Source organism: Hippopotamus amphibius, chromosome 10 (assembly GCF_030028045.1).
Source record: "Hippopotamus amphibius kiboko isolate mHipAmp2 chromosome 10, mHipAmp2.hap2, whole genome shotgun sequence".
Classification (NCBI taxonomy): domain Eukaryota; kingdom Metazoa; phylum Chordata; class Mammalia; order Artiodactyla; family Hippopotamidae; genus Hippopotamus; species Hippopotamus amphibius.
This window is the reverse complement of record NC_080195.1, coordinates 113,835,526-113,849,677: the sequence shown is the minus strand read 5'-3', so window position 1 is coordinate 113,849,677 and position 14,152 is coordinate 113,835,526. Positions and strand designations below refer to the sequence as shown.

General features: G+C 57.4%; 1 protein-coding gene across 6 annotated transcripts in view; it reads left to right on the top strand.

The window, feature by feature from the left end:
* Positions 1-2,281: 2,281 nt before the first annotated feature.
* Positions 2,282-14,152, top strand: part of PRDM15 (PR/SET domain 15) — a 53,812-nt gene continuing 41,941 nt past the window's right edge. For 2 of the 6 annotated variants that reach the window (XM_057697389.1, XM_057697388.1), the window contains exons 1-3: positions 2,283-2,359; positions 12,058-12,103; positions 12,623-12,716. In XM_057697389.1, coding sequence (XP_057553372.1) covers positions 12,067-12,103; positions 12,623-12,716 — 131 coding nt within the window. In that variant the 5' untranslated portion in view covers positions 2,283-2,359; positions 12,058-12,066. Of the gene's footprint in view, positions 2,360-2,731; positions 3,423-10,049; positions 10,541-11,516; positions 11,623-12,057; positions 12,104-12,622; positions 12,717-14,152 lie in introns of those variants that run through there. The other 4 variants (XM_057697390.1, XM_057697391.1, XM_057697392.1 and 1 more) reach the window with 4 other exon arrangements.

Below are 14,152 nucleotides of genomic sequence, written 5' to 3'. Positions count from 1 at the left end.
GGTGGAGGGGAGGGGCACAGGTGAGGTGATCCAGGTGTGGAAGGCTGTAGTGCAGACCTACAGTGGGAGTCACAGGGAAGCCACCGCAGATCGTCAAGGGGGGGTGGGGGGAGTGCAATGAGCCCCAGCGGCACCCCACACTCGGTAGGCTCCGTCCCCACTCGCTGTGGACATGCCCCGCTGATGGGTACTTAAGATCAACCTTGGAAATTCCCTGGCAGTCGAGGACTCTGTGCTTTCACTGCCAAGGGTGCAGGTTCAATCCCTGGTCAGGGAACTAAGTTCCCACAAGCCACACAATGCGGCCAAGGGGTGGGGGGGGAATCAACCTCATACACGGACCAATCATACAAGTGAGTCTGGCCGAAGGATAAATTCCTGCAGGTGGGACTGCTGGGCCAAAGGCGATGTGCATCTAGAATGTCTGTGGATATTAACAAGATGACCCAGATGAAGGCTGTACCATTAAGTCAGCCACCTGGAAAGATGAGACCGTTTGTTTCTCTGCAGCCTCTTCAAAATCATGCTTACTAAACTTTGAAAACCTTTGCTAATGTAATAGATAAAAATGACCTCACTGCAATTTTGCTTACATGCATAGTTGCTACAATATAGTTGACTAGCACCTCCTATGCTTAGGAGCCATTGTATTTTCTGTGAACTGTCCACAGGCTGTTCATTTTTCTGTTGGGTTCTTTATGTTTTTCTTATTGGTTCTTCAGGGCTTTACATATATAAGGGGAGTGAGCCCTTTCTAATATCAAGTCATTTCCCTCAGTCCAGCCCCTCTCTTTGACTTTATTAATGAAGGTTTTTGCCAGGCAGAAATGAACAAGACAGCTTCCCTCTCTGAATCTGAGACGGCGGGACTAGATAAACGATCCTGCTAGTGCCTTTCTATTTCTGATACTTTGTGACCGCTTATCCACTGAATGGTGGGGGTCAAGAGGCCACACCAGCCCCCAAGCTAGGCAGGGGGAGGGGACAGAGACACTCAGCGCCAGGGAGCCCTCTGGCCTCAATTTCGCAGCCTGGGTCCGTGTCCGAACTTTGCACAGAGCGGGGTGGGGTCGCGATTAAGGCGGGGACTTCGGGGACCCACGGGCCTGGATTGAAATGCCCGGCTCTCCACTCACCAGCGAGCTGCTCTAATTCACGAGCTTGGGGGGCACAGCGCTTCTACGCGTTTCCTGGGCGGACAGAAAGGTGACCAAGGAGAATGGCAGCAGCCCCTGAGCTAAGTTCAGAAATCATTATGCTCGGGCAGCGAATCTTAGACCTGTTTTAGAGAAAATCTTGACCCCCTCTCCCACCTAACCCCCCCCCCCCCAAAGGAAATGAAGGCTCGACCAGGGGGTGGGGTGGGGCTGTGCGAGCTGCGAAGCTCTCCTGGGCCGCGGTTCCCGGCTGCGCCGCCGGGTAAGGGGCCGCGCGTGCCCGCCGGCCGCCCCCTCCAGCCCCGGGGAAACGGCAGCCGCAACCCGCCCCGCTTCTCCCGGCCGATCCGGATCCACGCCGCCCGCTCACCCCGCGCCCCGTCCACGCCTCGCCACTGCCCTGCGCACCCAGCCCGCGCTCTGCCACAGTCCTGTCTGCACTGCTGCCCCGCGTCCACCCCATCCGCTCCCGCTCCTCTGGTTTGTGACACCTCCTCCGTCCAACGACCCGCATTCTGGGGCTCGCTGGTCCACGCCGCCCGCTCCACCGTTCCCCGTCCACACTGCCCGCTTCCGCGTCCAGGCCGTCCGCTCCGCGTCCACACCGCCCGCTCCTCCGCTCTCCCGCCCACACCGCCCGTTCCGCGTCCCCACCGCCTACTCCCAGGCTCTCCCGTCCACGCCGCCCGCGCCCCGGGTCTCCCGTCCACGCCGCCCGCTCTCGCGTCCACGCCGCCCGTGCCCCGGGTCTCCCGTCCACGCCGCCTGCGCCCCGCTCTTCCGTGCACGCCGCCCGCGCCCCGGGTCTCCCGTCCACGCCGCCCGCACCCCGCTCTCCCGTCCACGCCGCCAGCACCCCGCTCTCCCGTCCACGCCGCCCGCGCCCCGGGTCTCCCGTCCACGCCGCCCGCATCCCGCTCTCCCATGCACGCCGCCCGCACCCCGGGTCTCCCGTCCACGCCGCCCGCATCCCGCTCTCCCGTGCACGCCGCCCGCGCCCCGGGTCTCCAGTCCACGCCGCCCGCACCCCGCTCTCCGGTGCGCGCCGCCCGCTCTCGCGTCCGCACCGCCCGCGCCCCGAGGGAACTACGAGTCCCACAATGCCCCGCCGCCGCCCCCCGGCTTCCGGTGCTGCGCAGTTTCCGGAGCGGATCGCAACCCGGAGCCCGGATCCGATCCCGCTCTGCACATTCCGGAGGCAGGTAAAGCCCGGGCCCCGCGCCCGCCGCCGGCCCCGCGCGCGCCGCCCCCGCCCCGCCCGCCGCCGCCCCCGCCGCCCCCGCCCGGCCCGCCGCCCCCGCCCCGCCCGGCCCGCCGCCCGCCCCGGTCCGGCCGCCATGCCGCCTGTTCTTTGTTACATTCGCCGGCTGCGGGCACCGTGGGCGATCGGAGTCAAAACCCGGCTGGATTTCCCGGAGCCGCTCCGGGATCGCCCCGCGCGCCGCCCGCCCGCCCGCCGCGGGCCCCGCCGCCCCCCGCCGCCCGGCCCCCCGGCCCCCGGCCCGCCCGCTCGGGGCCCGGGCCGCGCTCGCCCGTGGGCGCGGCGCGGGGGGTCCTCCTGCCCCGGCCCCCGGCCCCCGGCCCGCCCCCGGGCGCCCTCGTCGCCGGCGGTCCCTCGTGATGTCACTCTCGCCCGTGCTGGGCCCGGCCCCCGGGGGCGCGCGGGGAGGGTCCCGGGACCCCCGCCGCTGCGGTCAGCCGGGCAGACCCCCGGGTTCGGGCGAGGCGGCTGCCCCGGTCCCCCCCACCTCCACCCGCAGCCCCCTCCCCGGGGAACCTGCATCCCGTCTGTGTGCACCCCTGGGTGGCGGAGGCAGGGGCGTGAAATCCGCGCGCAGCGGACGCGCGCCCGCCCTCGGGTGGGTGGCTGCGCTGGGCAGCGGCGCGCCGGCCCCGCCCTGGCGCGGACAGGTGGGCCGGCCAGGTGGGCGCTGGCGAGGGGACGGTCATTTGCGGTGAGGCTCGGCCGTGAGAAGAACGTGGGAACGCTGTGCAAGTGCTCGCCTTCCTGGTAGCTGCGGTGGCTACGCGTCCGTCTTTATGAAGCGCTTCATGTAGTGGATGACAGTTGTTTCGCAAAGGCTCAGAAGTCGCCCCCTCCCCCACCAAGGGCAGATGAAAATGGTAGGAACAAGTGTGATCAGAGACACGTGCACCCGTGTGCACATGTTAAGCTGCCAACCCGCAGAAGCCACGTTCGCTCAAGCCACTCTCAGAGTCCGGACTCACCACATGCATTTGGAGAACCCAGCTGGGTTCCTGGAGGTATTTTTTAAGGATGCAAAGTAAATGAGCAAGTGGTTTTGTGGCAAATCTTAAAAAGCAACAGGGAGAAGTCTCCCTGGAGAGTAGAAGGATGTAGACACTTTGTTTTCATAAGTCAGCCTCCCCCCCCCCCCCCCACTTTGTTTCAAACCTGGACGTTTTCCCATTTTCCACATTTTCATTGCTTCACTCTGCTTCTGGATTTCCTTGACATCACTGCCTTATGGCGAATGGATAAGAAATAGGACCATAGTTTGAATTTGAAAGGGAAAAATAGTAAGATTTATCCTGCTAAAGTTTTTTTTCTCCTATATCTTTGATTCATATTTTTGCAGAAAAGCTGCCAACAGAGGATACAATAATATGTTCTATTTTGTAAGCAGAAGGAACAGTTATTTTTTCCAGAAGACCAATAAATAAATTTAAAAATCGATCCCAGTGGGAAGGCTAATAGCTTTTCTGGGAATAATTATATTTGAGAAAGAACTCTGTTAGCGTGGGATATACCTCTTATATACCATTCTTTTGATATCATTGTCTGTGTGGAAGCCCAGAAGAACACTCCTCCCATTTTGCAGATTTAAGGAAGACGAAAGGCAGCTGTGATCTGACAGGTTGGGATCGAGAGCAGGGACTCAAATGCTTTCTCAGCCCCCTTTTCGCAGTTGTGACATGTGACGATACCTGTCTCGTTCATCTCACATGGTTCACGCCTGCGCGTGTCCATTGGCCATCCACCCAGCAGTTATCACGTGCAGAGAGCAAGAGAGAAGGCCCTGTCTAGTGGACCGAATGATCTGGAGGGAGGGAGGTGCACAGTGGTTAGAACATGGAGGAGAAGGTAGGAAGGGCGGCAGGTGGAGGCGGGGGGTGGATTGGGGCAGGGAGCGGGCAGGCACACTCGTGCGTGGGGACCAGGAAGGTCCGTCTGAGTAGGGGATGTTTGAATGAAGACCACCAGTGCTGTGAGGGCTTCAGTAGCGGTCTGGGATGAGGGTGTCAGAGGCACACATGGCAAGTGCAAAGGCCCTGGGGCAGCAGCAAGCTTTGTGTGGCTGAGTTGGGGCAGCACAGGTGGGCAGCACAGGCTGTACTCAGAGTTCACCCTGAACGCCAGGGGACGCCACTGGGGGCTTTGGGCAGGGGTCCAGCGGGATCTGTGTCTTTTTAGAGAGGACCCTGTGCCTGTCCAACAAGGTTGCCCTAGAATTAGGGTCGGAGTAGAAAGGGAAATGAGGTGTCAGGACAGGACAAAGAGTATTTCTAGGAGAGGCAGGCCTTGCTGCTGCTTTGGGTGGGGAATGTGCAAGGGGTGACAGGGGGTGCCACTCACTGAGGTGCAGGTGACAGGTGTGCAGGTTGCAGGAGTGGTCGGGGAATTGGGGTCCGGGAGCCCAGTGGCATCTTCAAACTGCCCCTCGGGATGGGAGAAACTCTTGCCCAGGGCCCATGGTCCTGGTCCTCACCTTCCTTAAGTGCCGCATCCTAAGGAAGGGTCCCTCCCACTGTCCAGAAGCTGGTGACCCCCAGCCCCAGCCTTGGTGTGGGCCGGGGTCAGTTCCCAAACGTGAGAGACCTCACGCATGTGGTCATTGCTGCGTGGCGGCCGTGACAAAGCTCCTCCGTCCTGACTGCTTGTCTGTGGAGCAGGGTCTGCTGCGCTCACACCTGCAGAAGCAGCAGGTAGGCACAGCCTTTGAATCCAGTCCCACGATACGAATGGAGTAAATGGGTGGGGGGAAACGTCCTGTGTGCCTCATTAAAGCCAGCGTCTGTGTCAGGTGACGGTTCATTAGTGTGGACGGCATTGCCGTGTTGACCAGCGTTGTCCCAGTTATTGGAACGATAGTCCAGGAGAAATGGGCACAGACTCACGGTCACAGGAAATCAAGACTAATTTGATCTGTATGTGTAAAAGGGGGTCGGTAGTCATGTCAAGCACAGATAGAACACGTTGGGTTGAACATCTGTAGTGATGCACACAGACGACGGTAGAGACGGAAGTGCCGTGAGCCTCCTGACAGCTGGAGAAGAGCTTGTCCACGTGCCTTGTGACCAGATGGCAGTGGGTATCACAATGTGCTGCTTCGACTCCAATGGACATGTTTAAAAGAGCCACATAACAGTTTTATTTTGAAAAGTTAATATTTATAATATGCTGGAAACTACGTCCCTTGCAGCTGTTGAAAGTAAGGCTGAGCAGCTTACACTGTCGGCTGAAGGGAAGAAACTAGCATTTTGTAAAACACTTTTTGTGGGACCATCGGCAGAGAGGTGGGTCAGAGGCCTGGTGGACTTGGGCGTGGGAGGTGATGGCGGGTACCTGCTGGGTCCGGATGGAGCGAGGACGGGGGAGCCAGCCTGGGTTGCCCCACTGTGGTGGCTTTGGATGGGAGATGGGAACACAAGAGGGGCCGCGGGGGGAGCAGCAGGTGGGATGGGACAACGGGGAGACCTCGCAGGAAAGTGTTTCCAGGGGGAGGGGTTGAATGCTGCCCAGGGGATGATGTGGGGAAAGCCTTTGGTGGAGCTTCAGGGCGATTCTTCCCATTCAAGAGAGAGGCCTTCCCAGGATTTCTGCAGTGAAAGGAGACAGAAGTGGGGCATTAGAGCCAGGCGGAGGTGACGTTAGAACTTTTTTGTTTGTCTTCATGAGAGAGGTCTGTTGGAGGCTGGCTTGAAGAATCCAGGGTGTGACTCTCTGCAGCAGGGAGAGGTGTGTGGTAAGGGAGGCGCAGGTGGGGTGGGGCCTCCCTCGGGAGAAGGGGGCGGCGTGCCTGCCTGGCGTGTGACAGGCGTGGCCGGGGGGGGGGCTCTAGAGAGGAGGGACCATTTGGAAAGGTTAGGTGGGCTTCGGCAGATGGAGGGCGTTTCTGGAGGAGGAAACAAGAGAAAGGGGTCGCGGAGGCTGGGAAGCCGCTCATGGACCCTTTGGGTGGAGGGGACCCCTTGGCCGTCACGGACGGAGTGGCTCAGGGTCCCGGCGGGGACCCAGTGGAAGCCGCTCGTCCTCATGGTATCCGAGGAAGCCCAGCTCTGGATGTGCCCCTGGAGTCTCCCAGAGCCCGTGGGGTCAGGTTTCCACACACGTACACGAAAGGGAAGTGTGGGCTTTCCAGAGGTGACGCCCTTCTTCACCGAGAGGTGCGGGTGTTATTGGCTCCGTCAGGCTTGTTTTCAGTGTTCAGCACCATCTGCTTCTCCGGCCTACGTGCTGAAATACTGCAGGTACCATCAGAAAGCCCGCAGTAAATGGCCTCCCAGCGCGACGTGGCCCGAGGCAGGTGTCGTGGTCCGACCGTCCCCGAGTCGTGATTCCTGCCAGGGGCCTGCACGGGGCCGTGTGCCGGGACTGTCACCCCCGCTCGCCCTCGGGAGAGGGGACCCTACCTGCTGGACAGAGTCTGACTTCGGGAAGGAGCACCTCTAGTGTTTTGTAACTTAGGTCTTTGGCGTTTTGTAAGCTTAAAGAATATGGGTGCTAATGAGTTGTAGTAAGTTTGCCTTTTACGGTGACCAAAAACCTACATGCAGTTTGGTGCCGTGTTAGGAGGTTTACAGAACCTGTTCCGACCAGGCGGCTTCAGCTTTCTGTGCACTGACCCCTGTGCGCCCCTCCCCCACCCCCCTCCATCCCTCTGCGTCCCTTTTTCCCACACATCTGACTTCTCTGGGCTTTGTTCTCTGCGGTTTCTCCTTCCGCTGTGCTCCCACCCTTATGTTGAGAATGTGTGAGGATCTTTTCACCACCAAAGCTCTCAGGGTGCCTAGTTTTAAATATCTGTCTCACAAGGCCTATTAAGTAAGAATCGGGCTTCACATTCTGCTTTTTTTTTATTAAGCAAGATGACTGCCCGTTAGAGCTCTCATCCGCCTGGAGGTCAGCGCTTAGCTCCGTTTCCATTTTTAAGATGGCAGAATGCAGACCTCTCTTGCCGCCTTTGCTCAGAAATCCCTTCTAAAGAACCAGATATGAAAATCAGAAAAACAGATGTCGTCGTTGATGAAACCAAGAGGTTCGGAAAGAGGAAGCTGAAGAAATTATAAAAGAAATAACACAAGAAAATCCGAGGACTGCAGGACAGGAGAGCCAGGCTGAAAGGGCCAGCCCGAGCTCAGCGCCGAGGCTTCAGGTCCCTGGAGCCAAAACAGTCTAAGAGATTCGAGGGTGGGGAGTCACATACAGAGGGTTTGCCTGCTGGGAAGTCCTCAGACCCCTCTGTGGGAGCATTGGAAGCTGAGGACGATGGAGTCTCGCTTTCAACCTTCTGCAGGAGAACCACTGCGAACCAGGCAGAGCAGCTGGCCTGCGAGATTGGAGTAAAGATGTTTGCAGACAAGGCAGGTCCTCGGAAGAGATTACCTCCCAGGCACGATTCTAAGGAAACTACTGGAAAATGTGCTCCCCAGATCAAAGGAAAACCAAGACAATGGAAGCAAGGGGGGCTCCGGAAACAGGAGGACAGACGAACCCCGGGTGACGGTGGAGGCGAGGCCCCGCGCACGCAGCCTGTGTCACACTGAAGGGCAGTGGGACAGCTAGGGGCCGACTAGAAAGTGGGCGAAAGACACAGAGAGACATTTACTGAAGGGGATTCACACCTGGCAGAGAAGCACAGGAAAAGATGTGCTGTGTCATTAACCGTGAGGAAAATGCGAATCGAAACCACCACGATTTGCCACTGCACACGTGTGACAATGGCTAAAATAAAACACGGTGACACCGAATGCTGGCATGGACGCCGAGAAGTTGGAGCTTTCAGACGTTGCCAGTGGAGCAGTTTCTTTAAAAACTAAACATCCACCTAACGTAGGACCCCGTAATTACATTCTTGGGCGTTTATCCCAGAGAAATGTCAATTTATGTCCAAAAAAAACCCCTGTGTGCAGTTGTTCATAGCAGTTTTATTTGTAACAGCCCAAACTGGGGACACAACGAAGTGTCCTTCAGTGAGTGAGTGGTTAATTCACACGGAGGCATAAGAAGCAGTAAAAGGGATGAACTATTGATATAGGTAGCAACCCAACCCCATTGTGCTGAGTAGAAAAAAAGCCAGTCTCAAAAGCCCACATACTGTGCGGCTCCCTTTATATGACATTCTTGAAATGATGAAATTGTAGACTTGGAGAACAGCTTAGTGGTTGCCAGGGGTGAGGGATGGTCGGGGACAGGGTGTGACTGTAAAAGGGCACACGAGTGAGGTCTTTTCAGTGATAGAACATTCCTGAATCTGGACTGTGGAGGTGGTCCCATGAGTCTGCACCTGCGATGAGAAGACACAGAACTGCGTTCACACGCACAGTGCCAAGGTCAATATCCTGGTTTTGAGAGTGTGCTGCAGTTAGTGGAGGGCTGTGGTGTCATACACTGTTACATAAGATATAACTCCTGGGGAAAACCGCACGAAGGGTTCGGGGGACCTCCCTGTGCTATTTTTGAAACTTCCTGTAATTATTTCAAAACTTGACTAAAAACCTTTTAGCTAAAAGGTATTCCATGTGTGGCTTACCTTATATTTCTGTCAAGAGCACCGCTTTACTCACCGAAGAGGAGAGACTGCGAAGTGGGCTGGGCCAATAGCGGACGTGCAGGACAGCAGCCTTCATCCCCTCCATCCTTTATCCATTCCCCTCTGGCACACAGATGGGCCGGGGATGGCCCGGGAAGGCCCAGCCGGGTTAACAGACGAGAGAGAACCTTCGTTTCGTACTTACATCAACAACCTTCTTGAAAACACCTTTTTCTTTGAGTTATTTTTAGCTACCTGTCTTTTAAAATGGTGAAGTTTTCCTTTTCCAGTGTTTCAGAACCGATTGCTTTTTCTAAACCCCAGCTTCTGCAGGTCACATTTAAAAATAATGCTTATCGGGACTTCCCTCGCGGTCCAGTGGTTACGTGCGACCCCCTGCCCACCCCTTCCCCACTTCCGCTGCTACTGTCAGAAAACCCATAAAATAGCAGGTGTTGGTGAGGGTGTGGAGGGCATGGAAGCCGGCACAGCCGCCATGAGAAACAGCACGGTGGTTCCCAAAAAATGAAACGTAGAATTAGCATGTAATCCCGCAGCTGCACCCCTGGGTGTAGACAGGGTGGATGGCGGGGACCTGAAGAGGCATTTGCACCTTGTTCATAGCAGCACCATTCACAGCAGTTAAAACGTGGAAGCCACCCAAGTGTCCATCGAGTAACGGGTGTGGACCACACGTGTGACGGGGTGTTTTCAGCCTTTAATAAGAGGGACGTTCTGACACACAGTCCAGCGTGGATGAACCTTGAGGACACGATGCTGAGTGAAGTCAGCCCATCACGGAAGGAGGAACACTGTCTGACCACCTACAGGAGGCACCTCGAGGCCTCAGAAGCTGAGCCATCATCGCTGTGAAGACTGTTCTGTCCCACGTTTGGTGCGTGGCTCCCTTCCAGGACCTGTTTCTGGGAGGATCCGGATCCAGCTGGTCTGCGCTGGGATGCAGGGGCGGCTCATCCTACCCTCTCTTTCCTCTCCAGGCGGCGTTTAGCCAGCGGCAGGGTGGGGAACACGGCCAGTGGCGGGGGTCTTGCGGGACCACACTGTGTTTTTTATAGAGAATTCGTGCAGAACTGACAGTCCCGGGAGGTTTCTGGACTCTCTGAGTTGAGGGTGGCGCAGAGGAGCTGCCTGCACCCGAGTTCTGGGTGACGAATGTTTGCCTCTGTAGGAGGGGACCTGGTCCCCAACCACCTGCCTGAGGGCCAGGCTTGGCCGCCCGTGGCCCTCGAAGCACCAGGCAGGGAAGCTGGGAGTGGCCCGGGGTTTGTTTTCGGTGTGTTGAGCTGCTACGGGCTTCCAGGCAGAGGTGCGGCTGCGGAGCTGGGTGTAGGTGTGGGACCCTGCGAAGCGTCCCCAGCATCACGTGGTGTGAGCATCAGCCGCAGAAGCAGGTGTGACTGCCGGGGAAGAGGGTCCAGCATAAGGAGGCACGAGACGGGGCCGGCACGGAGCCAGCACGACAGTCAGGTGGTGGAGGATGCCTCCCCGGGGAGTCGGGGCACTGGGAGAGAGCAGCTCATCAGGGACGGGAGAGGAGGGGCTGTGCAGGAGGGCGCTCGGCCACGTCTGGTGTGACCCAGAGGTCAGGTGAGGTGAAGGGAAAGATGTTTGGTGGGCTTGGCACGCGTTCAAGGCCCGCTTTGGGGGAAGCACTCAGAGAGGCAACAAGAGGAGGACGTGGGAAGAGTGTGAGTCTATTGGCACCATGTACACGTAGTTTTAGTATGAGCACGTGAAACAGTGGACAGGCTGGCAGCAGCCGGCCCCACGTGTCCATCACCAGCCCAGCCGTGGCGGCCCAGGCCCGACGGCCCCCACCACCCTGTCCAGGGCTCCCCACCGGTAGGACTTGGAGGCTGCCCTGGTCACGTCACTGCATGTGTGAAAATTTCCCCCAGTGGTACCACCCTGCACAACTGCAGTACCGGATGGCAGCGGGGATGGTGACCTTGATGCAGTCCAGGTACAGGGTGTTCCAGCCCCACGAGGATCCCTCTGGTGCCCCATTATAGCCTCCCTCTCTTTCCTTCCACCTGCTCCCTCGTGGCTGGGCCAGGAGTGGGATGCAGGAAGGATGCGCTGGGTTAGCTTAATTGGGGATGGAGGGGTGAGAGGGAAGAGGAACGATCATTGAGTGGCACACACGGGGTGTATCTCAGCTTGTTCTCCCCCCACAACTACACGAGAGGAGTATTTTAATTTCCGTTTTATGGAATCTGAGGCCCCACAGTGACCATGTCCAGATCACCCCTGAATATGTAGGGGGCCTGAGCGCAACTGCCCGCCGTGGAGGTGCGCCTGAAGGTTGAACAGGAGGTGGAAGTGACCGGATGTGGGAAAGGTTTTGTGGAGAGCAGGAGGGCTCTCCTCCGTGATGTCAGCCGGTGCTTTCGTCCCCAAGAGAAATTTGGTGTCACGCACAGACTGGCAGGTGGAGAAAAATAGAGGTTGCGTGAGATGTGGTTGCCCTGGAGGAATTCACAGCCCTGTGAGGGAGGGAGAAAATAGGAGCACCAATGTGAACACTGGCTTTTAAAAAACGGTGGTATGTGTATTTTACAAGTGGAAATGGATGGCTGATATGAAAGTTGGAAGCCTGAGTTCACGCAGATGTCCTGATCCAGAGCCTTTCGCGTCAGTGGCGTATTAAAAAAGCAGCAGCATGCTAGGTGAGAAAACATTTCAAGGCCCCCACCCAACCCACGATAAAGGGGACCCTACTGCATGTTGCCTGTAAAGCACAAAATCAGGGACTTCCCTGGCGGTCCAGTGGTTAGGACTCCGAGCTTCCACTGCCGGGGCCTAGGTTCGATTCCTAGTCGGGGAGCTAAGATCCTGCAAGCTGCGTGGTGCGGCCAGAAAAACAGAATAAAATATTTTTTTAAAAAAGCACAAAGTCACACAGGCTCCAGGGGGCCGTTAGCAGGAACTGTCTTTAAAAATGCCAGGGGAGAAGAATCTGAAAAGGAACGTGTATGTATGTATAACTGAACCACTTTGCTGTACGGCAGAAGTTAACACAACATCGTAAATCAACTGTACTTCAGTTTAAGAAATGCCTTTGGCCAGACGCCTGTCACTAACGTGGTGCTCTGTCCTGACAGGTGGCGGCCATGGCTGAGGATGGCAACGAGGAGATCATGTTTATCTGTAAGTGGCCCGTGGCCCGTCCGCACCGCGGAAGGCAAAGCCACGTCCACGTGTGGTTTTATCGTAGAGAAGAGCTGTCTCCTTTAGATGTGGTTTAACTTGCTTTAAGACCCACGATTTATTACCCCAGAAATGTGCTGCCGGGTACGGTTGTGAAAGGATCGTCTTTCTGAGAACTCCCAGCAAAGGGTACTTGGCAGGGTGGCAGTTGACTCCGAAAAGTAATCCCAGGTTTTAGAAAGAGGTTTACGACACGTGAGATTTATGATCCACAAGTTGGTGAATTTTCATTTCCGCCCGTTCCCTGGGGAAGCCTCGTCCTCCGTCCCCATAGAGGCGACTTGCCCTGCTTTGCCCTGTGCCGTGGAGCTGGGTTTTCTCCTGGGGGCACACGTCCTGCGTTGCATTCTCTTTGCATTTCTGGGGAGCACTGTCGGTCACCCCCAGGCCGCGTGATGCCCTGTGGGCATCTCCCTCCCCGCTGGACGCCCCCTCTGACGCCGGGATGTCTGTTTGCAGGGTGTGAAGACTGCAGCCAGTACCACGACTCCGAATGTCCCGAGCTGGGCCCGGTGGTCATGGTCAAAGACTCCTTCGTGTTAAGCAGGGCGAGGTGAGTGGCCGCCTCGAGCCGTTTTTACTGTCCTGCCCGTCCGATGGGGTTGTCGGCGTGTCACCTGGGACGCGAGCCTGGCGGCCCCCATGTCTACAAAAAGGGAGGGAGGATGGAAGATGCCTTAGAGGACTGGGACGGGGAGGGTGGGGGGGACTCGAGGGAGGGTGGGGGGGGAGTCAAGGGAGGGAGGGAATACGGGGATATGTGTATAAAAACAGATGATTGAACTTGGTGTACACCCCCCAAAACTAATAAATAAATAAATACAAAAAAAAAAAAAAGGGAGGGAACAGCAAAAGAAGGAGGAGGACAGACCTCGGTGAGGCCTCGCGTCTGAGGCCGTCTAAGATCTCCATCCCACCGTGAGCTGAGGCTCCTGTCGCAGAGGCTTTTATCTGGTTCCTGGTTCACCGGTGGGATGAGTTGGTTTGTACGTTGGTTGGCCACGGCCAAGGTTGTAGGTCTGCTTGTTCAGTCTCCCCCTTGGCCTGCCGTCTGACAAATGCCTGCTGTGGGCGGGGGGGAGGGTGCGTGCCCTGGGCAGTGAGTGGGGGCAGCCAGGCAGAGCCGTGGCAGCTTCTGGACAAGCACTTGCAGATCTGCTGGGGAGGCTCGTGGCTCTGCTAGTCCACGTGTCCCTGGGGGAGGACGGACTGTGTCCCCCGTGGGCTGCCCAGGGCACAGCCCCGTCTGCCGTTAGTAGCTGCTTGAACCTGGTTGAGACATGCTCTTCTCCGCGCCTCGCTTGCCTCAGCTGTAAAGTGGAGAGAATAACTGCCCCCTGGAAAGTTGCTGGGATCATTCCACCTGATTTAGGGCCTGTCCCGTGGTGGCGCTAAAGTTATCTCGTCCGTGCTGCTTCTAGAAGCCTCCCAGCTGGTTTTCCCAGCGTCTTTGTTTACTCTGCCTCACTGTGACTTACCTGCACAGAGCAAAGAGATTACTGTTTTTGCCCAAAGTACCGATCGGATGCGCTTTCTTCCAAAAACCTTCAGTGGTTTCCTGTTGCCCACAAAAGTCCTGTGGGAACCATCGGTCCCTCTGTGATGGGTCCCTTGTCTCAGCACAGCTTCCTGCTGGCTGCTGTGAGGGGCCTGTGCTCCAGGCGTCCCGGGGGTCCACCCCACTCCCGACGTGGGTCAGGCTTGCCTGGCCTTGGCTCGCGCAGGGCCCCAGCCCGCATGCCTCCCCGTCTGGCACATGTGCCCCATCCTTGACATTCTCGAGTTTACTTGAAAAGGCCACATCCTTGATGAAACCAGCCCAGTGCAGCCTGGCTGGAAACCCTTTCCTGGTCTTTGGAATGCCGTGGCACTGCTTGTCTTTCCCGTGGTACTTTCCACGTGTCACCTCATTGTGGTCTCTGTGTGGTCCTCCTCCCTCTCTGTTTGATCGAAGTGCACACTTGGGGGGTGGGTGTGTGTGTGTGTGTG